The following is a 27,102-nucleotide window of genomic DNA, read 5'->3' on the forward strand; positions in this document are numbered from 1 at the left end:
TAATATCAGCCCAAATATACCAAGAATATAAATAAAGTTTAATATCAGCCCAAATACACCAAGAATATAAATAAAGTTTAATATCAGCCCAAATATACCAAGAATATAAATAAAGTTTAATATCAGCCCTAATACACCAAGAATATAAATAAAGTTTCATATCAGCCCAAATTTTCCAAGAATATAAATAAAGTTTAATATCAGCCCTAATATACCAAGAATATAAATAAAGTTTAATATCAGCCCTGATTTACCAAGAATATAAATAAAGTTTAATATCAGCCCTAATATACCAAGATTATAAATAAAGTTTAATATCAGCCCAAATATACCAAGATTATAAATAAAGTTTAATATCAGCCTGAATATACCAAGAATATAAATAAAGTTTAATATCAGCCCGAATATACCAAGAATAGAAATCAAGTTTAATATCAGCCCAAATATACCAAGAATATAAATAAAGTTTAATATCAGCCCAAATATACCAAGAATATAAATAAAGTTTAATATCAGCCCAAATATACCAAGAATATAAATAAAGTTTAATATCAGCCCGAATATACCAAGAATATAAATCAAGTTTAATATCAGCCCGGATATACCAAGAATATAAATAAAGTTTAATATCAGCCCAAATATACCAAGAATATAAATCGAATTTAATATCAGCCCAAATCTACCAAGAATATAAATAAAGTTTAATATCAGCCCGAATATACCAAGAATAGAAATCAAGTTTAATATCAGCCCAAATATACCCAGAATATAAATCGAATTTAATATCAGCCCGGATATACGAAGATTATAAATAAAGTTTAATATCAGCCCAAATATACCAAGAATATAAATCAAGTTTAATATCAGCCCAAATATACCAAGAATATAAATAAAGTTTAATATCAGCCCTAGTATACCAAGAATATAAATCAAGTTTAATATCAGCCCTAATATACCAAGAATATAAATGAAGTTTAATATCAGCCCGGATATACCAAGATTATAAATAAAGTTTAATATCAGCCCGAATATACCAAGAATATAAATCGAATTTAATATCAGCCCAAATACACCAAGAATATAAATAAAGTTTAATATCAGCCCGAATATACCAAGAATATAAATAAAGTTTAATATCAGCCCGGATATACCAAGAATATAAATAAAGTTTAATATCAGCCCAAATACACCAAGAATATAAATCGAATTTAATATCAGCCCGAATATACCAAGATTATAAATAAAGTTTAATATCAGCCCGAATATACCAAGAATATAAATCGAATTTAATATCAGCCCAAATACACCAAGAATATAAATAAAGTTTAATATCAGCCCAAATATACCAAGAATATAAATCAAGTTTAATATCAGCCCGGATATACCAAGAATATAAATAAAGTTTAATATCAGCCCAAATACACCAAGAATATAAATCGAATTTAATATCAGCCCAGATATACCAAGATTATAAATAAAGTTTAATATCAGCCCAAATATACCAAGAATATAAATCAAGTTTAATATCAGCCCTAATATACCAAGAATATAAATAAAGTTTAATATCAGCCCTAATATACCAAGAATATAAATGAAGTTTAATATCAGCCCAGATATACCAAGATTATAAATAAAGTTTAATATCAGCCCGAATATACCAAGAATATAAATCGAATTTAATATCAGCCCAAATACACCAAGAATATAAATAAAGTTTAATATCAGCCCGAATATACCAAGAATATAAATAAAGTTTAATATCAGCCCAAATATACCAAGAATATAAATCAAGTTTAATATCAGCCCGGATATACCAAGAATATAAATAAAGTTTAATATCAGCCCAAATACACCAAGAATATAAATCGAATTTAATATCAGCCCAGATATACCAAGATTATAAATAAAGTTTAATATCAGCCCAAATATACCAAGAATATAAATCAAGTTTAATATCAGCCCTAATATACCAAGAATATAAATCAAGTTTAATATCAGCCCTAATATACCAAGAATATAAATAAAGTTTAATATCAGCCCAAATATACCAAGAATATAAATCAAGTTTAATATCAGCCCAAATATACCAAGAATATAAATAAAGTTTAATATCAGCCCGAATATACCAAGAATATAAATCGAATTTAATATCAGCCCGGATATACCAAGAATATAAATCAAGTTTAATATCAGCCCTAATACACCAAGAATATAAATAAAGTTTAATATCAGCCCAAATATACCAAGAATATAAATCAAGTTTAATATCAGCCCTAATATACCTATAAATCAAGTTTAATATCAGCCCTAATATACCAAGAATATAAATGAAGTTTAATATCAGCCCGGATATACCAAGATTATAAATAAAGTTTAATATCAGCCCGAATATACCAAGAATATAAATCGAATTTAATATCAGCCCAAATACACCAAGAATATAAATCAAGTTTAATATCAGCCCTAATATACCAAGAATATAAATAAAGTTTAATATCAGCCCGAATATACCAAGAATATAAATAAAGTTTAATATCAGCCCAAATATACCAAGAATATAAATAAAGTTTAATATCAGCCCAAATACACCAAGAATATAAATAAAGTTTAATATCAGCCCAAATATACCAAGAATATAAATAAAGTTTAATATCAGCCCTAATACACCAAGAATATAAATAAAGTTTCATATCAGCCCAAATTTTCCAAGAATATAAATAAAGTTTAATATCAGCCCTAATATACCAAGAATATAAATAAAGTTTAATATCAGCCCGAATATACCAAGAATATAAATCAAGTTTAATATCAGCCCAAATATACCAAGAATATAAATCGAATTTAATATCAGCCCAAATACACCAATAATATAAATCAAGTTTAATATCAGCCCGAATATACCAAGAATATAAATCGAATTTAATATCAGCCCTAATATACCAAGATTATAAATCAAGTTTAATATCAGCCCAAATACACCAAGAATATAAATCAAGTTTAATATCAGCCCTAATATACCAAGATTATAAATCAAGTTTAATATCAGCCCGAATATACCAAGAATATAAATCAAGTTTAATATCAGCCCGAATATACCAAGATTATAAATCAAGTTTAATATCAGCCCTAATATACCAAGATAATAAATCAAGTTTAATATCAGCCCGAATATACCAAGATTATAAATCAAGTTTCATATCAGCCCGAATATACCAAGATTATAAATAAAGTTTACTATCAGCCCTAATATACCAAGAATATAAATAAAGTTTAATATCAGCCCAAATATACCAAGATTATAAATAAAGTTTAATATCAGCCCTAATATACCAAGATTATAAATAAAGTTTAATATCAGCCCTAATATACCAAGAATATAAATAAAGTTTAATATCAGCCCTAATATACCAAGAATATAAATAAAGTTTAATATCAGCCCAAATATACCAAGAATATAAATAAAGTTTAATATCAGCCCAAATATACCAAGAATATAAATAAAGTTTAATATCAGCCCAAATATCCCAAGAATATAAATCGAATTTAATATCAGCCCGGATATACCAATATACCCGGATATACCAATATACCGGATATACCGTCCCTTTAAACAAGCCGGAGCCTTTACAACCACACTTCCGGTTCCTCGGGCGAGTGAGGCGTGCTTCGAGCTCTCCACGGCATCGAAGTTTGAGTGTTTTCCCATTCTTGTCTTTGTCAAATTTCCACTGGTTATTTTGCTGTGTACGTGTTATTGTGTGTTTCTAGTTGGTGTTGGTTTGTGCAAACTTGTGTGTAGTTAATCGTTTTCTGAGTCGTACCTCGTGCGCGGCCTGGTGACATGGGGCTTCCCTCCCCCCGTCGGTGTTTTGTCGGTTTGGGTTATTTCCTTCGCTGTATTGCTTGTTTCTTTTATTTTGTTTTCTCCCCCTCACCTCACCTCCCTAGACAAATAATTCTATATTGATTCTTTCTCTCCTCCCGGACACGTGCTTGTTCGCCTTGCGACACACGGTCCAGTCCAGAGTCAGTGCTTGTTCGCTCTCCTCCTCGTCTCGGCTTGTGCCCCGCCCCCTGTATCTCGTTTTCTTCCACCTCTGCACCTTCTTTCTCAAATCCACGTTCTCGCTTGGAGACTTTTCCCGGATTGTTTTTTCATCGTTCTGTTTGGATATTGTTGGAATATGTTTAAACCGCAGCCGTGATGCTGACGCCCCCCGCCCCCCAGAATTTACATGTTTTAAACGTTTCCCAGTGTGTACCCTGGTCAGAATAGGTACACCGTATCCCTGCGTGTCGTAAGAGACGACTAAGAGGGTTGGCGTCAGGAAGGGCATCCGGCCATAAAAACATTGCCTCAAAAAGAGAACCATGACAATCACAAGTACATATGGGCAGGGTGCAGCCCGAAGTGGAGATCGGTTTCTGAGGTTTGGGACATGGAATGTGGGGACAATGACAGGGAGATCAGGAGAAGTGGTGGAAGTATTGGTCAGAAGAAGAGTGGACATATGTTGTGTGCAAGAGACGAGATGGAAGGGAAGTGGTGTGAGAATGGTGAAGGGTAGGCAGGGACAGAAATACAAGTTTGTGTGGCAAGGGTGCCCGGAGGGCGTGAATGGTGTTGGTGTCCTGTTTTCTGAGGAGTTTGTAGACAGTGTGGTGAGTGTGACTAGAGTGAGTGATAGGTTGATGATGGTGAAAATGATGATTGGAAAGCTCTTGGTGAACGTCATCTCGGGATATGCTCCGCAGGTTGGTCGAAGCGATGAAGAGAAGGACAAGTTCTGGTGTGCGATAGAGAAGCTGATGGAAAACGTGAAAGATGCGGAAGTTGTTGTGGTGGGAGGAGACCTGAATGGACATGTGGGAAGGAGTATGGATGGTTTTGAGGGAGTTCATGGGGGTTACAGATATGGTGTGAGAAATGGAGAAGGTGAAAGGATTTTGGAGTTTGCTGATGGAGCTGATTTGTTGATTTGTAATACTCAGTTCCACAAAGAGGACAATAAGCTTGTTACATACACGTCAGGTGGGTCGACGACAACCGTTGACTACCTGATGGTGCGTCGGCGAGATAGGGGGCACCTCCGGGACACAAAGGTGATCCCGGGGGAGGAGGCTGTTTCACAGCACCACTTGGTTGTCTGCGACATAAGGGTGAAAGGTGCGAGGAGAGCTCGGCGGGTGAAGTACCAACTGAGAATGAAGGTGTGGAGGTTGAAAGAGGTGACAGTAAGGGAGGCATTAAAAGAGAGGCTGAGTAGGGTAGAGGATGATGTGGTTGAGCTTGAAAGTGGTTGGATGTCAATGAAAGCTAGTCTGTTGGGAGCCATTGGTGAGGTATGTGGATGGACAAAAGGACCACCGAGGCACTCGGAAACATGGTGGTGGGATGTTGAGGTTGGAAAGAGGATTGACGAGAAGAGGAAGAAGTTCAAAGAGTGGCAGAAGGCGAAGGGTACGGGAGCAGAAACAGCAGAGCATGAAAGTTATAAGGCAGCCAGGAAGGCTGCAAAGAAAGAGGTAGCAAAGGCGCAGGAGGCATGTAGGAAAATGTTCGGAGAACGCTTGGATTCGGAAGAGGGTCAGAAAGCAGTATTCAGGATTGCAAAGCAGATAGCGAAAGAGAGGTGTGATGTGATGGGGGTGAGTTGCTTGAAGGATGAAGTGGGACAAATCGTTGTCGACCCAGATGGAATTAAAGGAAGATGGAAAAGATATATGGAAATGCTGTTGAATACAGAGAATGAATGGGATGGCAACATAGAGAGTAACCCAGTTTTAGGACCGGCAGAGAAGAAAACTGAGAAGGAAGTTGAGGAAGCGATAAAAGCAATGAAGAGTGGAAAAGCGGGAGGGCCGTCAGGAGTTGTGGGAGATATGTTGAAGGCAGCAGGAAGTTGGGGTGTGAAGAGAATGACAGAGATCTGTAATCTGGTAGTGAAAGAAGGCCGCATTCCAGTGGATTGGGAACTGAGTACCCTCGTCCCTCTATACAAGGGGAAAGGTGACCCTCTGGAGTGTGGCTCGTACCGAGCGATAAAGTTATTGGAGCATGGAATGAAGGTATTGGAAAGGGTGTTAGAGAGGAGGATAAGGAAGAAAGTGAAGATCGACGAAATGCAGTTTGGATTTATGCCAGGAAGAGGAACGACAGATGCGCTTTTCATTGTGAGGCAGTTGCAGGAGAAGTACATGGATAAGAGGAAGAAGTTGTTTTTTGGGTTTGTTGATCTGGAGAAAGCATTCGATAGGGTTCCACGCAAAGTATTGACATGGGCATTGAGGAAGTTAGGAGTGGAGGAATGGTTGATCAGAGTAGTGATGGCAATGTACAAAAGAGCACGCACAGCTGTAAGGACGAAGGACGGGAACAGTGGTGAGTTTGAGGTGAAGGTGGGAGTGCATCAGGGGTCGGTACTAAGTCCACTACTATTTGTAGCTGTGATGGAGGTGCTGGTTCAGACCGTAAAGGAGGGTTTACCGTGGGAGTTGTTGTATGCAGATGATCTGGTGTTGATTGCAGAAAGTATGGATGGACTGAAGGAAAAGATGAACAAGTGGAAGGAATGTATGGAGACAAAAGGTCTGAAGGTGAATATCGGAAAGACAAAGGTGATGGCAAGTGGTAAAGCATGTGGTGAGGTGGAAAGAACTGGGAAGTGGCCGTGTGCTGTGTGCAGGAAGGGTGTCGGAGTGAACTCCATTCAATGTACAATGTGTGCTGAGTGGGTTCATCAAAAATGTAGTGGTCTGAGAGGGTCATTAACCAGTGTGGCAGCTACATTCAAATGTAAGGTGTGCACAGAGGGAGCTGCAGATGGAGGAAATGTTGAGTTGGATCTTGGAGACAGCGTGAAGCTGGAAGGTGTGAAAACATTTTGCTACCTCGGAGACATGCTGAATGGAGAAGGTGGATCAGACTCGGCAACGGTTGCTCGAGTGAGATGTGCATGGAAGAAGTTTCGGGAATTGAGTGGCGTGCTGATGATGAGGGGAGTGTCGTTGAAGCTGAAGGGAAAGGTGTATGCTGCATGTGTGAGAAGTGTTATGATTTATGGGAGCGAGACATGGGTAATGAACGTAGAGCAGCAACGAAGGCTGGAAAGGGTGGAAATGCGAATGGTTCGATGGATGTGCGGAGTATCGTTGAGAGAGAGGAAGACAAATGATGAATTGCGAAAGATGATGGGAATATTGCCTGTGATTGATGCTGTGAAGAGGAACAGGTTGAGATGGTTTGGTCATGTATTGAGGAAGGATGAAAGTGACTGGTTGAGAAGAGTGATGGAAGTTAATGTAGAAGGAAGTAGAGGACGGGGAAGACCGAGAAAGACTTGGCTAAAGATGGTGGAAGAAGAAATGCGGGCAAGTGGGTTAACAAGGAGAGATGCAGAAAATAGGGCAAAATGGAGAAGATTGTCATGGGGACCGCAAGGCCAACCCCCGCTCTAGCAGGGAACATGGCCTTAAAATGCATGTTGTTGTGTTGTATATACCAAGAATATAAATCAAGTTTAATATCAGCCCAAATATACCAAGAATATAAATAAAGTTTAATATCAGCCCTAATATACCAAGATTATAAATAAAGTTTAATATCAGCCCGAATATACCAAGAATAGAAATCAAGTTTAATATCAGCCCAAATATACCAAGAATATAAATAAAGTTTAATATCAGCCCGGATATACCAAGAATATAAATAAAGTTTAATATCAGCCCAAATACACCAAGATTATAAATAAAGTTTAATATCAGCCCAAATATACCAAGAATATAAATAAAGTTTAATATCAGCCCAAATACACCAAGATTATAAATCAAGTTTAATATCAGCCCTAATATACCAAGAATATAAATCAAGTTTAATATCAGCCCAAATACACCAAGATTATAAATCAAGTTTAATATCAGCCCTAATATACCAAGAATATAAATCAAGTTTAATATCAGCCCTAATATACCAAGATTATAAATAAAGTTTAATATCAGCCCAAATACACCAAGAATATAAATCAAGTTTAATATCAGCCCGAATATACCAAGAATATAAATCGAATTTAATATCAGCCGAAATATACCAAGATTATAAATCGAGTTTAATATCAGCCCGAATATACCAAGAATATAAATCGAATTTAATATCAGCCCAAATATACCAAGATTATAAATCAAGTTTAATATCAGCCCAAATATACCAAGATTATAAATAAAGTTTAATATCAGCCCAAATATACCAAGATTATAAATCAAGTTTAATATCAGCCCAAATACACCAAGATTATAAATCAAGTTTAATATCAGCCCTAATATACCAAGAATATAAATCAAGTTTAATATCAGCCCAAATACACCAAGATTATAAATCAAGTTTAATATCAGCCCTAATATACCAAGAATATAAATCAAGTTTAATATCAGCCCTAATATACCAAGATTATAAATAAAGTTTAATATCAGCCCAAATACACCAAGAATATAAATCAAGTTTAATATCAGCCCGAATATACCAAGAATATAAATCGAATTTAATATCAGCCGAAATATACCAAGATTATAAATCGAGTTTAATATCAGCCCGAATATACCAAGAATATAAATCGAATTTAATATCAGCCCAAATATACCAAGATTATAAATCAAGTTTAATATCAGCCCAAATACACCAAGAATATAAATCAAGTTTAATATCAGCCCAAATATACCAAGAATAGAAATCGAATTTAATATCAGCCCAAATATACCAAGATTATAAATCAAGTTTAATATCAGCCCGAATATACCAAGAATATATCCATCATTGCTTCTGATATGAAATCTTTCCTCTTCTCCAATGGCTTGATCTCTGATCATCAATTTGGTTTCAGACCAGGTCACTCTACTCTGGACATGCTGCTTCTGCTGTCTCAACAATGGATGGAGGTCCTCAATGCCAAACAGGAAATTAGAGCTGTCTCCCTCGACATATCACGTGCCTTCGACACGGTCTGGCACCCCGCTCTGCTCACCAAACTCTCCTCCTTTGGTATCCATGGAAATCTCCACGCATGGCTGGCGGACTTCCTCTCTAGTCGTCGTCAACGTGTGGCCCTGAATGGGTTTCTCTCATCTCCTCTTCCTGTTCAGGCTGGAGTTCCCCAAGGCAGTGTTCTGGGCCCCGTGCTTTTTCTGGTCTTCATCAATGATCTCTCTGACTCTCTCGAAAATCCTCTCTATCTCTTTGCTGATGACTCCACTCTCTGCCGCTCCATTCCTCTTCCCTCAGATCGGCAGTCTGCTGCCTCCTCACTCTCTGAAGACCTGGACAAAATCACAGACTGGTCAAACAAGTGGAACATGTCTTTCAATCCTGACAAATCTCACACTCTTACTATGTCTCTCCGAAAAGATCGACTGGACAACCCTCCCATCTACTTTCTCAACAATCCTCTCCAAGAAGTTCTGTCGCTCAAGATTTTGGGTCTCACTATCTGCCATGATCTTTCTTGGGAAAACCACATTTCCAAGCTGGCCTCCAAAGCCAGTCGCCGACTGGGCATCCTCCGCCGTGCGAAGTCCTTCCTCGGCACACCTGAGCTCCTCACCACATACAAGGCTTTCATCCGCAGCTCAATGGAATACTGTTCTCCCCTATGGGCCGGTGCTCCTGCCTCACACCTAGCTCGGCTTCACGCTGTTGAAACCAAAGCTTTCAGAATTATTGGAATCTCCCGCGATGAAGCTATCTCTGAGGGCCTTTCACTCACTCACCGCAGGCAGGTAGGTGGTCTTTCTGTCTTCTACCGACTCCTCTCCGGCCTTGCACCCCCAGCTCTCTCTGTGCTCTGTCCCCCAAATATTCCTACAGGTCGCACAAGATCTGCCAGCAACCCTCTGATGGTTAAACTGCCGAAATCTCGGCTCTCCGCTCACCTTCACTCTTTCATTCCTCTTTTCTCCCGCCTCTGGAACAAACTCCCTCACTCCCTTCAATCCCACTCCTCCCTCCAGGTCTTTAAAACAGCTGTTCACCACCATCTCTTATCTTCCCCCATCCAAAACCTTGATCTTTTCTACCCCCGCTAATTCACCCCAGATCCACCTTGTTTGAAATTCCAACTTCTTTCCTGGAAGTCCTGGCAGTGTCCATATGTTTTATACCTCTCCCACTGCCCCCTTCCCACGCCCCCCCCCCCCCCCCCCAAAGCCCTCGCCCTCTCTCAGATCTCTCGATGTCTCCATGTCTCTCGGTCCCTGCTCTCAAATGTTGTGTTTGTGTCCTTCCCCCTCTCTCCCCATCTTGTCTACCGCTCCCTATGTTATATGTTTTATGTGTCGGTTTGTCTTTCTGTGTGATTAATGTTCGCTCTTTCACGAGCCTCGATATTGTATACAAAAAAAAAAAAAAAAAAAAAAAAAAAAAATATAAATCGAATTTAATATCAGCCCTAATATACCAAGATTATAAATCAAGTTTAATATCAGCCCAAATACACCAAGAATATAAATCAAGTTTAATATCAGCCCGAATATACCAAGATTTATAAATAAAGTTTAATATCAGCCCGAATATACCAAGAATATAAATCGAATTTAATATCAGCCCAAATATACCAAGATTATAAATAAAGTTTAATATCAGCCCTAATATACCAAGAATATAAATAAAGTTTAATATCAGCCCAAATATACCAAGAATATAAATAAAGTTTAATATCAGCCCAAATATACCAAGAATACAAATAAAGTTTAATATCAGCCCAAATATACCAAGATTATAAATCAAGTTTAATATCAGCCCTAATATACCAAGAATATAAATAAAGTTTAATATCAGCCCTAATATACCAAGAATATAAATCAAGTTTAATATCAGCCCGAATATACCAAGAATATAAATCGAATTTAATATCAGCCCAAATATACCAAGATTATAAATCAAGTTTAATATCAGCCCGAATATACCAAGAATATAAATCGAATTTAATATCAGCCCAAATATACCAAGATTATAAATCAAGTTTAATATCAGCCCTAATATACCAAGAATATAAATCAAGTTTAATATCAGCCCTAATATACCAAGAATATAAATCGAATTTAATATCAGCCCAAATATACCAAGATTATAAATCAAGTTTAATATCAGCCCTAATATACCAAGAATATAAATCAAGTTTAATATCAGCCCTAATATACCAAGAATATAAATCGAATTTAATATCAGCCCTAATATACCAAGAATATAAATCGAATTTAATATCAGCCCAAATATACCAAGATTATAAATAAAGTTTAATATCAGCCCGGATATACCAAGAATATAAATAAAGTTTAATATCAGCCCTGATTTACCAAGAATATAAATAAAGTTTAATATCAGCCCTAATATACCAAGATTATAAATAAAGTTTAATAGCCCAAATATACCAAGAATATAAATAAAGTTTAATATCAGCCTGAATATACCAAGAATATAAATAAAGTTTAATATCAGCCCGAATATACCAAGAATATAAATAAAGTTTAATATCAGCCCAAATATACCAAGAATATAAATAAAGTTTCATATCAGCCCAAATATACCAAGAATATAAATAAAGTTTAATATCAGCCTGGATATACCAAGAATATAAATAAAGTTTAATATCAGCCCTAATATACCAAGAATATAAATAAAGTTTAATATCAGCCCGGATATACCAATAATATAAATAAAGTTTAATATCAGCCCTAATATACCAAGAATATAAATAAAGTTTAATATCAGCCCTAATATAGCAAGAATATAAATAAAGTTTAATATCAGCCCGAATATACCAAGAATATAAATAAAGTTTAATATCAGCCCTAATATACCAAGAATATAAATAAAGTTTAATATCAGCCCGGATATACCAAGAATATAAATAAAGTTTAATATCAGCCCTAATATACCAAGAATATAAATAAAGTTTAATATCAGCCCAAATATACCAAGAATATAAATAAAGTTTAATATCAGCCCTAATATACCAAGAATATAAATAAAGTTTAATATCAGCCCTAATATACCAAGATTATAAATAAAGTTTAATATCAGCCCTAATATACCAAGAATATAAATAAAGTTTAATATCAGCCCTAATATACCAAGAATATAAATAAAGTTTAATATCAGCCCAAATATACCAAGAATATAAATAAAGTTTAATATCAGCCCTAATATACCAAGAATATAAATAAAGTTTAATATCAGCCCGGATATACCAAGAATATAAATAAAGTTTAATATCAGCCCTAATATACCAAGAATATAAATAAAGTTTAATATCAGCCCTAATATACCAAGAATATAAATAAAGTTTAATATCAGCCCAAATACACCAAGAATATAAATAAAGTTTAATATCAGCCTGGATATACCAAGAATATAAATAAAGTTTAATATCAGCCCAATATATACGAAGAATATAAATAAAGTTTAATATCAGCCCAAATACACCAAGAATATAAATAAAGTTTAATATCAGCCTGGATATACCAAGAATATAAATAAAGTTTAATATCAGCCCGGATATACCAATAATATAAATAAAGTTTAATATCAGCCCAAATATACCAAGAATATAAATAAAGTTTAATATCAGCCCGGATATACCAAGAATATAAATAAAGTTTAATATCAGCCCTAATATACCAAGAATATAAATCAAGTTTAACATCAGCCCTAATATACCAAGAATATAAATAAAGTTTAATATCAGCCCAAATATACCAAGAATATAAATAAAGTTTAATATCAGCCCGGATATACCAAGAATATAAATAAAGTTTAATATCAGCCCTAATATACCAAGAATATAAATAAAGTTTAATATCAGCCCAAATATACCAAGAATATAAATAAAGTTTAATATCAGCCCGGATATACCAAGAATATAAATAAAGTTTAATATCAGCCCTAATATACCAAGATTATAAATCAAGTTTAATATCAGCCCGGATATACCAAGATTATAAATAAAGTTTAATATCAGCCCGGATATACCAAGAATATAAATAAAGTTTAATATCAGCCCTAATATACCAAGATTATAAATCAAGTTTAATATCAGCCCTAATATACCAAGAATATAAATCGAATTTAATATCAGCCCAAATATACCAAGATTATAAATCAAGTTTAATATCAGCCCGAATATACCAAGAATATAAATAAAGTTGACTGACTTTCACATTTTGTTGATGCAGGCTGAATTTAAAATGGGTTAAATTGAGATTTATTTTAGTCACTCATCTACCAATAATACCTCATAATGTGAGTGGATTGTTGTATTTTTTCGAGATAATTAAAAAGGAAAAGCTGAAATGTCTTTATTCAATAAGTATTCAACCCCTTTGCTATGACACTCCAAATTGAGCTCACGTGCATCCAATTTCCTTTGATAGTTCTTGAGATGTCTCTACAACTTGATTTGAGTCCACCTGTGGCTAATTCAATTGATTGAATATGATTTTGAAAGAAACACACCTTTCTATACAAGGCCCCATAGTTGACAGTGCCTATCAGAGCAGAAACTCTACCATGAAGTACAGGAAAATGTCTGTAGAACTCCAAGATAGAATAGTGAGGAGGCCTACATCTGGGGAAGGGTATAAAATAATTTATAGAGTGTTGAAAGTTCCCAACAACAAAGTGAGCTCCATCATGAGGAAATGGAAAGAATATGGAACCACCCAGACTCTTCCTAGAACTGGGCGTCCGACCAAACTGAGCAACCGGGCAAGAAGGACCTTGGTCAGGGAGGTGACCAATCACCCAACGACCACTCTAACAGAACTAGAGTTTCTTGGCCGAGATGGGTGAATCTGCTGGAAGGACAACAGTCTCTGCAGAACTTCACAACTTTAGACTTTATGGGAGAGTGGCCAGACAGAAGCAACCCCTGAGAAAAAGGCACATGACAGCACGCCTGGAGTTTACAAAAAGACACGTGAAAGACAGAGCACGAGGAAAAAAATTCTGTGGTCTGATGAGAAGGAAATGGAACTCTTTGGCCTGAATGCAAAGCACTACGTCTGGCAGAAACCGAGCACAGATCACCCATCTAACACCATTCCTACCTTGAAGCATGGTGGTGGCAGCATCATGCTATGGGGATGCTTTGCAGCGGCATGGACTTGGATACGTTTAAGGATGGAGGGAACAATGAATGGAGCCAAATACAGGCAAATCCTTGGGGAGAACCTGCTTCAGAATGCAAAAGATCTTAGACTGCATCAAAGATTTACGTTCCAACAGGACAATGACCCCAAGCATACAGCCAAAGCAACACTGGAATGGCTTCAGAACAAGAACGTGAAAGTCCTTGAGTGGCCCAGCCAAAGCCCAGACTTGAATCCCATTGCGAATCTGTGGAAAGACTTGCAGATTGCTGTTCACCAACGCTCCTCATCCAACTTGACAGAGCTTGAGCAAATCTGTGAGGAAGAATGGGAGAAACTCCCCAAATCCAGATGAGCAAAGCTGATAAGGACATACCCAAGAAGAATTGAAGATGTAATCGTGGCGAAAGGTGTTTCTATGACGTATTGGTCCATGGTGTTGAATACTTATGTAAATTTGATATTTCTGTCCATTTTAAAAAAAAAATTTTAAATCATATAAAAAAAAATATTCCACTTACACTATGGGTTATTTTGTGTAGATCAGTGACAAAATATCTCAATTTAATCCATTTTAAAATTAGGCTGCAAAACGTGAAAAGGTCATGGGGGTGTGAATACTTTCTGAAGGCCCTATACCTCCATGACGACCTCCAGAAGCCTCCACACTAATTACACGGGCAATGAACGATAGTATGGGATTTTATCCCAGAGTCACATCGCAAGGCAAGTGCTGCACATGGGAATAAGTATAGGCCTACCAAGCATGGATTCATTGCAATGTGCAATGGTTGAGAACTCCACCCCAACCCCTACGGCAGCCCATCCCATCCCATAACTCACGCATGATGAGGCGGCGAGTTTTTTGCTTGCTGTGCAGGAAGCTACTGAGGTAGAAGATCGCTGGGAGGAAGCAGAGGAAGAGCGAGATGAATATGACAGGCATTGTGTCATACATGGGAACCGTACATCCAAATGTTTTGCTCCACTCTCTTCTTGTGATGTTCATCTGTGGACAATTGGCACCTTTAAGTTTCTCACTTAGCCATGACTCATTAGTCATGCTGCAAGTTAATGGGTAAAGGGCTAACTTGAGGGTGGTTAGTGAGCGTTAGTGAGCTGTTCGAATCCTCTCCCAGGATTTTTTTTTAAATTGATCCTCAGAAACGGCATTTCATGCATTCTTGGAAGTTTCTGCAGTTACTTGTGTTCTTCCCTGGTCCAACAGTTGAGCAGATTCGCGATGACTCATGGCCAGATCGACTAACTGATGAACCGAGTTGCCCAGCTGTTCCTTCTGCTATAAATTGATGAATTTTGTGTGTGTCTGTGTGTGGCATGTTTTTGTGTAGTTATACTGGAGCTTTCTGATGTGGAATTTCTGATTTGTGTCGTTCTTCCGAAATGATTGTTGTGATCTCCTAAGTTAGACTAATCAACTACAAATAATCCGGAAGAATTCCCGGGACGAAATGTATGAAGAAAGCCATGGGTTTTTTTTTTTAACCATCGCTCTTGGAGTGTTTTATAATAAAGCAAAATTGATTTAAAACCTCTGAGCATTGGTAAGCTGCCTGGTACGTTCCTTATTCAAAAAAATTGGGCACGAGGGCCCAGAATATTCATAGCTTAGAATTTATCATCGAAAATTCGAAAGGGGTGGGGTGGGTTGTCTACCCGGACAGTTCTCTCGACCAAGCTTGTGGCACGGCGACAGCCGTTCAATCTCCCAGGAGCGACCCAGAGACCCACCACATCCAGGATGGTGTACCCCTACCTTCACCAAGTCAGGGCCACAACATTGTTAGAGGGAGAGAGAAAGGGTCCACAGGGACCGATCGGCTCTCTAACTGTGACTGCACCGTCCTGACAAATCAGGGCGACAAGGACGAATGGGAAAGATTTGGTCCCCGATTCGCATCGGGGCGGGGGGCCGGGTGCAACCATTGCGGAGGCGTCCGCGATAGTCGTGGATGTGGAGGTGGAACTTGGTTCCGCAGGTGTGGGAAAAAACAACAAAAAAACAAAAACAAACGAACGAATGAGTCGAGGTGAGCAGTGATCCTGGATTTTGGGTGTTTCACCAAAAGGGGGTTTTGATGGTGGACTGCATGTGCCCTGCCAAAACCTGAAGGGGTGAAGGGGGCGACAAAGCACAGAAAGAGCAGAGGGAGCAAGGCCAGAAATGAGGCAGTAGTTTGGGTTAGGGTTATTTTCAGGAATAAATGAGACAATATTTGAACACGTATCGAATGTGAGGAGAATGGACAAATTGACGGATTTGAAGATTCCAGGCGTACAAGTGAAGCCGTGACCCCGAATTATAACCCGTGACGTCAGCGACAAGGCAAAGCGAGTGCGGTACTTACCGCGTCCCGCAGGTCCATGCAGAGACTGTGATTTGTATCCAAAAGAGTGTACAGGTCACCCAGGTTGCTGTACTCATGGCTGCAATTGGTGCACACATTGCTGGAGTTTCCTTCGTACTGCTCGTGCTGGGGATGGTGAAAGCGCACAGCACTAAATCCATTAACCTTAGCTGATGTTCTCTAAACTCAGAGCAAAGTACAAATTCTCTATTCCACCTATGGAAGGTGAGGTGAGAAAAGGGTTATAGGTGTAGTGACCAGTGGGAATGTTAAAAAAAGGGTCAAGTGGAAGGAAGGGGGAGAGGGGGAGCAGTCAAGTGAAGACATTACCCCAGAGGAGTTGAAGCACATTCTTGTTCGATTAAGTTGGTTCAGGAACGAAATTGTCCATGGTGCGAGGAATGAATGCGTCTCATTCCCTCGAGTTTCATTTACCAAACAAGCTGCACAACCACAAAAGGACATTGGGCTCAGCCAAGCACAAAGTTATTTTTCAAAGGTATGGGACTGCCCTCAAAATGGGAGCACAGACACGCACATGCACACCTTGACATGTCCTGTACCTTCACATTTAGACCGAAACCAGAGGTCCCGCAGGAATGAAGCAATATGGAACACAACCTGAAGTTGATCGGATCGAAGGATTGACATCCCACAGCTCGTGTTATCCTGAAATGAGTTAAAAATGGATTTTGATCAAATGAAATCCAAGCAAGTGTCATCTTGGCAAAAGCAAACTTGTGTGTTTTACTTCCAATGTGATGCGACCTTTAAATGGCAAAACTCTGATAAAGTTCTTTTTTGGACAAAGCCAAGGCTCGTGGAAGAGCGAGAAGGTAGAAATGATCAAGACAAACAGAACAAAAGGAACAAAGGGAACACAAGACAAAGAAGGGAGGGGGGGGGGGTAATACATATTGTTACAGTGGGTGGGGCGGGGGTAGGGCAGCGCGTACGGGGGAGGGCATCCCGTACGGGGGAGGGCATCGCGTACGGGGGAGGGCATCGCGTACGGGGGAGGGCATCGCGTACGGGGGAGGGCATCGCGTACGGGGGAGGGCATCGCGTACGGGGGAGGGTATCGCGTACAGGAGGCAGGGTGGGGTGCACCTTGTAGGCACCCCATTTTGATACCTCGTAGGTACTGTTACATGTTAGTGTATAAATGTATCTTGCAGTACTTTAAAAAATTGTTATTTGTAGTGTTGTAGTTGGGTAATCGTATGCCAACTTTGCCAGTCAATTTCTGGATCATTCAAATCTCCTACCATGAGGATGTGCGTCACCTTTTTAACTTACATCGTGAAGTAACTCACAGAGGAACTCCGAATTCCTTATGCCGCACGACTGGCTCCGGTATAAACAGCCTATGAGTTTGCTCCGATCTACCTCAAGCAGATTCCTGGTAGTCCGAAGGAGTTCCATATCCACTGCGTGGAGTTCAGCTTTGGTGTAGATTGTAACTCCTCTTATATTCTGTGCTGCGTCCAAGTTTGATAACACATCATACCCGTCGATCGCTACTGATGCAGGTAACAATCGAAACATACCTACCTGCTTTTGGTGCAACTTCCGTCATTAAAATGTCAGGATCATATTTCAGAACCAAGCTTCAATACCTTGTCGACTGACACACCCCAATCGACGATGAGGATCTACACCCGTTACTCCAAGTCCATCCAGATGATCTCCATAGTCCGGACGCTGACCACATCCGGCCGCATTCCGGCGTCTTGAACTAGAAACTGACTGTACCTGGTCTCTAACGGCGACCTTTGAAGCATGTTCACTTGGACGATCACCTGCCGGTCTTACTTCTCACTGCATCAGCATAACTTTTTCCAATTATTTTCTCCCCAGTTTCTATCATGTCCTTGATTGTTTCCTGAAAGTCCTGAAGCATCTTTTCAACCTGATGAGATACCTCGTCACTTATAAAGTCTGTCACACATCATCCCATCTCACTGCTGCCTTTGTGGTTTGGATCAAATCGGTATCAAATCAGAACATTCGTAAAACCAATGAAATCAAAGATCAGCGACAGCTTTCCACTTGCGATCGCACGTTCGGAGTGTACATTGGGACACGCAATATGGCTGCCATTGCACTCTCGGTGTGTACACTGGAGCACTCGGTGTGTACAGGCATATTACACACACTCTCGGTGTGTAATATGGCTACCATTACACTCTCGGTGTGTACATTGGGGGACGCAATATGGCTACCATTACACTCGGTGTGTACATTGGGGGACGCAACATGGCTACCATTACACTCTCGGTGTGTACATTGGCGGACGCAATATGGCTACCATTACACTCTCGGTGTGTACATTGGGGGACTCAATATGGCTACCATTACACTCTCGGTTTGTACATTGGGGGACGCAATATGGCTGCCATTACACTCGGTGTGTACATTGGGGGATGCAATATGGCTGCCATTACACTCGGTGTGTACATTGGGGGATGCAATATGGCTGCCATTACACTCCCGGTGGAGTCAAAATAGATACGCGATTCAGTGTTGAACCTCCAATGCAACAGAGATCAGCGGTCGACCATTCTCTATCAAATGTTTTGTCCTGCCTTTCTCAATATCACTTGGAGCCTCCGCACCCCCACATTCCTGTGCGTCTGTAATATGTAGATAAGCAAAGTTGATAATATCTCATAAAACTCGGTGTTTAATCAAAACGTGATGCCGGTAAGGAATGAATATCCAGCTTGTAGCCAAAAGTAACGACATTTACAGACAGTCGTGAGTGGACGGACAAGAGAGGGACAAGGAAGGGACAAGTACTATTCACTATTGGGAAATGGGGTTTAAAGAAGAAGACTCGGTGAGGGAAATATCACGAGTAATTTCAAGAGGAAGTGGCAGAGGAAGAGGAAGTGTGGGAAAGAGACCAAGACAGGGGTTTTTGGAAACCTCACCGATTGTCCTAAAGGTGGATGGACATCGCGAGCAGTGTTCCATGTTAGACAACTCACAATCAATGGAAAAGATGCACAAGTCAGACATAATGGACAAAGTGAGACGAGGGGGTAGGAGGAGGAAAACGGGGACGAAACGGATTTTTTTTTTTTTTTTTTTTGGATAATCGAGGCTCGTGAAAGAGCTAACATTTATTTCACAAACAAATCAACCAGACAAACAAAATATACAAAAAGAGGGAGCGGAAGACAAGATGGGGAGAGAAGGGGAAGCACACAACCACAACATTTGAGAGCAGGGAGAAGTGTGGGAGGGAGAGGGCTTGGGGGGAGTGAGAGACGACGGAGTGAGACCAGGAGGACGAAGTGAGACCATGAGGACGAAGTGAGACCAGGAGGACGAAGTGAGACCAGGAGGACGAAGTGAGACCAGGAGGACGAAGTGAGACCAGGAGGACGAAGTGAGACCAGGAGGACGAAGTGAGACCAGGAGGACGAAGTGAGACCAGGAGGACGAAGTGAGACCAGGAGGACGAAGTGAGACCAGGAGGACGAAGTGAGAACAGGAGGACGAAGTGAGAACAGGAGGACGAAGTGAGACCAGGAGGACGAAGTGAGACCAGGATGACGAAGTGAGACCAGGACGACGAAGTGAGACCAGGACGACGAAGTGAGACCAGGAGGACGAAGTGAGACCAGGAGGACCAGGAGGACGAGGATGAACATGAGGATGAGGATGAGCATTGAGCACAAGGACGAGAATGATGAGAATGAGAATGACGAGAATGAGAATGAGGACGAGAATGAGAATGATGAGATGAGGACGAGAATGATGAGAATGAGGACGAGAATGATGAGAATGAGGATGAGAATGAGGAGGACGAGGATGATAATGACGAGGACGAGAATGATGAGCACGAGAATGATGAGAATGAGGACGAGGATGAGAATGAGGACGACGACGAGAATGATGAGAATGATGACGAGGACGAGAATGATGAGAATGAGGACGAGAATGACAATGACGAGGATGAGAATGACGAGGATGAGAATGACGAGGATGAGAATGACGAGGATGAGAATGACGAGGATGAGAATTGACGAGGATGAGAATGAGGAGGATGAGAAGGATGAGGACGAGAATGATGAGGATGAGAATGATGAGGATGAGAAGGATGAGGACGAGAATGAGGAGGACGACGAGGATGAGAATGACGAGGATGAGAATGACGAGGATGAGAATGACGAGGATGAGAATGACGAGGATGAGAATGACGAGGATGAGAATGACGAGGATGAGAATGACGAGGATGAGAATGACGAGGATGAGAATGACGAGGATGAGAATGACGAGGATGAGAATGACGAGGATGAGAATGACGAGGATGAGAATGACGAGGATGAGAATTGACGAGGATGAGAATTGACGAGGATGAGAATGAGGAGAATGAGAATGACAAGGACGAGAATGATGAGAATGAGAAGGACGAGAATGATGAGAATGAGGAGGACGAGGATGAGAAGGACGAGGACGAGAATGATGAGGATGAGAATGAGGAGGACGAGAATGAGATTGAGAATGAGAATTGAGAACGAGGATGGGAATGATGAGGACGAGTTGCAAGGATAAAGTGGATGAAATATGTTGAAGGTGTATGGGCATGGAGCAGACACGGGAAAGGTGACGCAGCACCTGCTCGATGATCCCGTACACGGTGCTGAAATCCCTGTAGGGCAGGTAGCAACGTTCGCAGAGACGCAAAGGCCTCGCAGCAAGAGCAGCACAATGGACGAACTGCGAGCTCCTTTGGGAGAAGTGATTGAGCAGCTCGTGGCAGTGCTGTGGGTCATGGTCCGGAACTTCATCGGCCGCATCCATAGAGCTCGCGTATACCTCCAGGTGCTCCAGCGGCTCCAGCCGATACGTCAGTGGCGGTTCTGTGTCCAGGGACAGGTGCACCTGTGGAACCGCGTTCACGGTGCTCTCCGAGTACATGTGTGCACAAGTGAGGCCAAAGTAGAGCAGAGAATAGAACACGGAATGGTACCGGTCCATGTTGATGTCGGCCGCCGTGTCACGTGTCTGGTTCAACAACAAAACATGAACATCATACGTACGTACACACAGGAAGTATATATATTACGAATAACCAGCCTTTCCTGTAAATCCCACAAACACGCCCCTCACCGTGCACTTCCGCCTGTTGGACCACGCCCCTCGTTGTGCACTTCCGCCTGTCAGGCCACGCCCCTCGCTGTGCACTTCCGCCTGTCAGGCCACGCCCCTCGCTCAGCACTTCCGCCTATTACACCACGCCCCGCGTTTCGTTATTTTTATTACAGCCTTTAAATTGAGTTTTATAAGATTGAAATTCAAGTAGGAAATTAGCGAAATGTCATTCACCACAACGAGCACACAGGATGTCACCCTATACCATAGATGTGTTATATATATCTATGCCCTATACCTTGTCTTTTTATTTGAAAAAGCGTAAAAATATGTTAACAACAAACTCAATAAGAAAAACAAGAAACAAAAGGAAGAATCTGAAATGAAGAATGAAAAATAAAAAATATTTTAAAATGTTTCAACTTCCTTCTCCCGTGTTGAAATCTCTATGACTATTGTATTAAATTTCACTCTTCTTCTTCTTCCTTTCCTAAGCTGTTTTCAAACACACTTTATAAATAAGACCAGTTCTCTTGGTTAATCCAGTTGGCGGTTTATTGCAACTTCAACAATGAACACGGTCTGAAAGACATAAGAACAAACATAATGATCAGTAATGATTAAGGATCCTCTATCTCCCCCCAAGTCTTTGGCATGGAAAATATAAGTGTATAACAAGTGTGTGTGTATTTTGGCATGACAAAGACTGAGAATATGAAGAATATGTGTAACTAACTTTGAAGCGAATTGAAGAACTGGTGAACCAGAAACCAAACACAATGTCAGTAATGGTCAATGCCAGAATCACATGTCATAGTCAGAGTGCCAGGCAGGCTTGCTCGTGCTTCGGCCGGACCGTCTGGGTGCAGCAGCTGGTTTGTCAAGCGCAGGGCGTGTGGTAACCGTATTGGGTTTGGGATCACTGACTTGAGGAGGTGACATTGGAGGCGCTGCGCTGATATGCCGAGTTACCTGCGATGACTTATCCATAGATGGGGATGTAGCATCATCAAAGAGCTGATGGCGGCCAGGAGGGCTCCGGTTGACCCTGGGTGATTCAACAGGAAACGTAGCAGGTGGCTGCGGTGGAGTGGTGTCAGAGTTGATGGTGGAATGTTGCTGTGGCATTGGACTAGTAATGGATGGGCCACAAGCCTCCTTGTGACTGGCCGGGGTTGTGGTGTGCACAATGCATGGGTGTGGGATGTTCTGCCGAACCATTGGTCTCTGCACTCCAATATCACCATCTATCGTCAATCTTGGTAGGGGTGTTAGCACAGGAATGTACTTTCGCAGGAATTTCCTATTGCGCAGAGTAACCCTTCCTGAACCATCAACTCTTACCACATATTGGTCAAACTGGCGAACCTCGATGATGATGCCGGTTTTGTCCCATTTGAGGGGGTGTGGCCCGGTCTGATTCTGGATGCGAACACAGTCGCCGACAACAAGGGGCAAGAGTCTCTTGGTATGTTCAGACCAGCGCTCAGCGTCTCTCATGTGGCGGTTGCGAAGTGCTTCCTCCCGAGCCGCCAGAGTCCCACGCCAGGTGTTATGAGGTTTGTATCTGCCAGGTGGTATTGGGATGAAGTCTCGAATTGGGCGGCCAAAAATGCACATCGCTGGAGAGAGTTTTGTGTCTGTCTGGAGTATTTCTATACTGGAGCAGTGCACGTTGGAATGCATCGGTATCAAGGCCTCCACTAGGGCTAGTGTTGTCCATGAGAAGACGCTTCACAGTCTTGACACCAACTTCAGCACGGCAGTTGCTATGTGGATAAGCTACTGAGGAGAGTCGATGATGTACACCCCAGTCCTTGAGGAATTGACGTGTAGCGACAGCTGTGAATTCAGGACCACCATCGGAAGCTAATTCATCAGGGATACCAAATGTGACAAAGGTACGTCTTAGGCAAGCGATGAATCCACCTGCACCATGTGAGGCTCTCTCAACTATCGGCCAGTTAGAATACCGGGCGACCACTACCAAGTAGTTGCATCCTTTGTAGTGAAAGTAGTCGGCACACATGCATTGGAATGGATAATCTAGAGGTGTGAGAGGAGTGGGTGGTGCACTTGGATTGGAGGGCGCAATCCGATTACAATGGTAGCACCCAGCACGAAGGGCCGCAATGGCAGGGGCGATGCCAGGCCAGAAGATGGAAGACTCGGCTCTCGCAGTCATAGAAGTGACCCCTTGATGGGCAGCGTGCAGATCGGCTAACACCTCGTCCCTGAGAGACGGTGGTATAAGGACACGATCCTCGTAGAGTATGACACCATCAACTGTATGTAGACTATCTCGAAATTGGAAGTATTCGTGTCGGGGTCCAGGGAGCTCATGACGGAATTCAGGGATACCTGACTCGATAAGGTCAACAAGGCTCTGCATGTTATTGCCACTCGCTATTGCGGTTCGAACCCTGTCCCATGTTACAGATTTGAGACTGAGTGAGGCGAGGGAGGACATAGCAGACGTGGAAACATAGTCGTCGGGGGTTTCTGGTGCTGATATACGTAAGCCACTCAGGAGGGTTTTGGAATGCGTCAGGATGATGGGTGTGGAATCAATGGCCGCCATATCGTCAGTGAGGGTCAGTTTCACAGGCTCTCCAGTAGGGTGGCGTGAGATGCAGTCTGTGGCGCGATGTCTAATCCCCAGCACATGGACCATCCGGAACCTGTATCGCAGGGTGTTCTCCTTCAAGTTCCTAAGTCGAGCGTTTGAGATATCCTCTAGACTTCGATCATTAAAGATCCTGAGCAGAGGTTTGTGGTCAACAGCGATTATGAGGTCTTCACATCCCAGAACAAAGTATCTGGCCTTGTCTAGGGTGTCAGCAACTGCTAGGGCCTCACCCTCAACTGGTGCATAACGTGATTCAGCAGGGTGGGTGAATCTGCTGCAAACGAGTGTGATTTTCCATCCTGTGTGACAACAGAAGGGTTTTATGTTGGTACAGGTACAGTGTTTCTGCAGTAGCCAGAAGCCAATGCCAGTCTTGGACCAGTCTGTAGCGAGGCACGTGGGCTTGCTTGGGTCGAATATCCGGACACCCTCCTCGATCTCACTGGCAATGACAGCTTTCGACTCTTCAAATGCATCTTGGAGGTGCTCATCCCACTTAAATGGTGTACTAGGTTTCAGTAGTTGCCAGAACGGCAACATCTTCTCAGCCATACTGAAAGCATATGACACTTGATTGACAAGTCCAAACCAACAACGTACATCTGTGATGTCCTTGGGTGTTGGGAAATCGAGGATCGCGCGTAGGTATTTCCTGCAAGGACGGATACTATTGGGAGTTATTTCGAACCCAGCAAATTCCACTATATCTTCGCCAAACACAAACTTGTCAGGGTTCAGGGTGATTCCATTCTGTCCACAGGTGTCAAGCCACTGAACAGCCTGGAAGAAACTGTCTGCCACTGCCAGCGAGTCAGACCATAGCAAGACGTCATCAACGCATTTTGTCTTATTGGGGATGTCAGACACGATCTCGTCATAACGTCTTGTATATCCATCGCCAGATGCAATATACCCTTGAGGGGCTGTTCTATAGCGGTATCTACCCCAGGGTGTGATGAAGGTGGTCAGGTGCCGATCTACTTTGCAGATGGGCACACCGTGGTAACCGTTCCACGCATCAAAGACCGTCTTCTTCTTACCGTTCGGAACCGATCTAGCCTGATGAAAGGGTGATGGCGTGTGATGTGTTTCCCGTGTAGCATGGGCGTTGAGGGCCTGGAAATCAACGGTGCGGCGTGGCTGGCCATTCTTCTTTGCACAGACAACCATTCTATGGCACCAGGTGACGGGTTCACCAATGGGGACTGGTTCAAGCACACCCAACTGTACATCGTGGTCTATCCCAGCTTTGACCACATCCCGCCAGTGTAGTGGGACTGGTACCGGTGTGTGGTGTGCCACTGGTTCAGCATTAGGATCCACCATCAGTTTCATGGGCGGGCCATCCATTAGAGGCAATGTTTGATGCTCACAAGTGTTAAATGTGCTTGACTTATAGTATTCAAGGAGATACTGTTGTAGCTTCATGCGATTAGCATCAGTTGCGGGGAACGGCAGCTTTGTCGGGGGTGGTGGGGGTCGACGACGCTGAGGGCAACGGCACGCTGCAGTGGGGTCTTCCTGTAAGACTGCTGTTGCATCCGGCTGCTGTGCTGTCAGGTCTACACCAATCTTGGGGAAGTTATCCGGAATGATGTCAAGGGCGACACAGGCTTCTCTGCTGAGAAAGAGCTTGTCAGAGCTTTCTGTGACATAGGTCATTTGCCTAGTTTCAACAGCCTGACCCCGTTTGTCTTTGCCCGACAAGCGGAGTACAGTGGCCCCAAGGATATTGATGCCTCCATTGTTGGCAGTGCGCATTCTCATGGTTACTGGGATGAGGTCAGATTTGCGCAAACCAAGGCGGTGGATGACCTTTATACCAGCAAGGCAACTCTGGCACCCTGTGTCTGCCATCGCGGGGACATGGCACGTCATGGTCTGAGTGGAAAGGTCAAAGCCAAGGGCTGCGTAGTCTTCGCGCATGATTTTGACAGTCACACTAACAAATGGTTGAGGTTTTGAACCCTTCCTGATCCATGTATTAGAGAGTTTGTCATAAACATGGTGGTCAAGGGTGATGGAACACTCACTGCGTGATCGACCCGAATTAATAACATTATCAAACTCATTACATTCATGCCCAGATATGTTAGGAGTTTCATTTGACTGTTGTTCTGATACGTGGACAGTGCATAAGGTATCAAACACAGCATTTTCACTGTTATTAGAAGAGGCACTCGTGCGTTTGGGTTTGTTCCTACTGCGACATACACTCTCCATGTGATTATCGCGATTGCAATGCCCACATCTGTGACCATATGCCGCGCATTCCGTTTTGCGAACGTGGGCTGGGGCGCTCTTCCCGTGTCCCTTTTTGCCACAGTAGGAGCATGGCTCGTTTCTGTCCTTGATGGTTACTTGCTTGGCCTTTTGATATGTGCTGCTAGCTGCTTCCACTGAGTGTGTGTCCAGTAGTGTAGCTGCTGACCGTTTGCCAGATTCTTTAGCCTCAATGAATTGGAAAACGTCCTCCAGGATCATGTCCTGGTTCTTGTCACCAAGGAGGTCAAGCTGGATTTCAGGGTCAGCAATTCCTCGTGTAAGAACATCACGCACGATCGCTTCTGTGTAGTTAACTTCAGCATCACAACTAGGGCATTTGATTAGGAATTTGCATATTCCCACTTGACCACGTAGACGGGCCCCAAAGCTGCGCACTGTCTCATCACGGTCTTGACGCATATTATGTAGTGCTACTCTGGCAACCATAGTGTTCTCTCCGCGAACAGCAAGTTTTTTAATGTCTGCCATTACCACCTCGATGGGTTTGTTTGAAAGGCTACCACCTGTCGATCTTGTTAGATCCTTGCGCAGAGGTTCGTCACAGCACTCTAGTAACTGCACTACCTTATCGCGGCCAGT

At 41.7% G+C, this 27,102-nt stretch overlaps 1 protein-coding gene across 1 annotated transcript in view; it reads right to left on the minus strand.

Annotated features, from left to right (window-relative positions):
- The window catches only part of OSTM1 (osteoclastogenesis associated transmembrane protein 1), a 36,148-nt gene extending 14,482 nt beyond the window's left edge, over positions 1 to 21,666 (minus strand). Inside the window, exons 1-6 of the mRNA XM_068116596.2 lie at positions 21,627 to 21,666; positions 21,132 to 21,521; positions 17,066 to 17,171; positions 16,833 to 16,945; positions 16,503 to 16,628; positions 14,977 to 15,142 (exon numbers count right to left, since the gene is read on the minus strand). Coding sequence (XP_067972697.1) covers positions 14,977 to 15,142; positions 16,503 to 16,628; positions 16,833 to 16,945; positions 17,066 to 17,171; positions 21,132 to 21,494 — 874 coding nt within the window. The 5' untranslated portion in view covers positions 21,495 to 21,521; positions 21,627 to 21,666. The remainder of the gene's footprint in view (positions 1 to 14,976; positions 15,143 to 16,502; positions 16,629 to 16,832; positions 16,946 to 17,065; positions 17,172 to 21,131; positions 21,522 to 21,626) is intronic.
- Positions 21,667 to 27,102: the final 5,436 nt, after the last annotated feature.

Source organism: Myxine glutinosa, chromosome 5, assembly GCF_964187855.1.
Source record: "Myxine glutinosa chromosome 5, kmMyxGlut1.1, whole genome shotgun sequence".
Lineage (NCBI taxonomy): Eukaryota > Metazoa > Chordata > Myxini > Myxiniformes > Myxinidae > Myxine > Myxine glutinosa.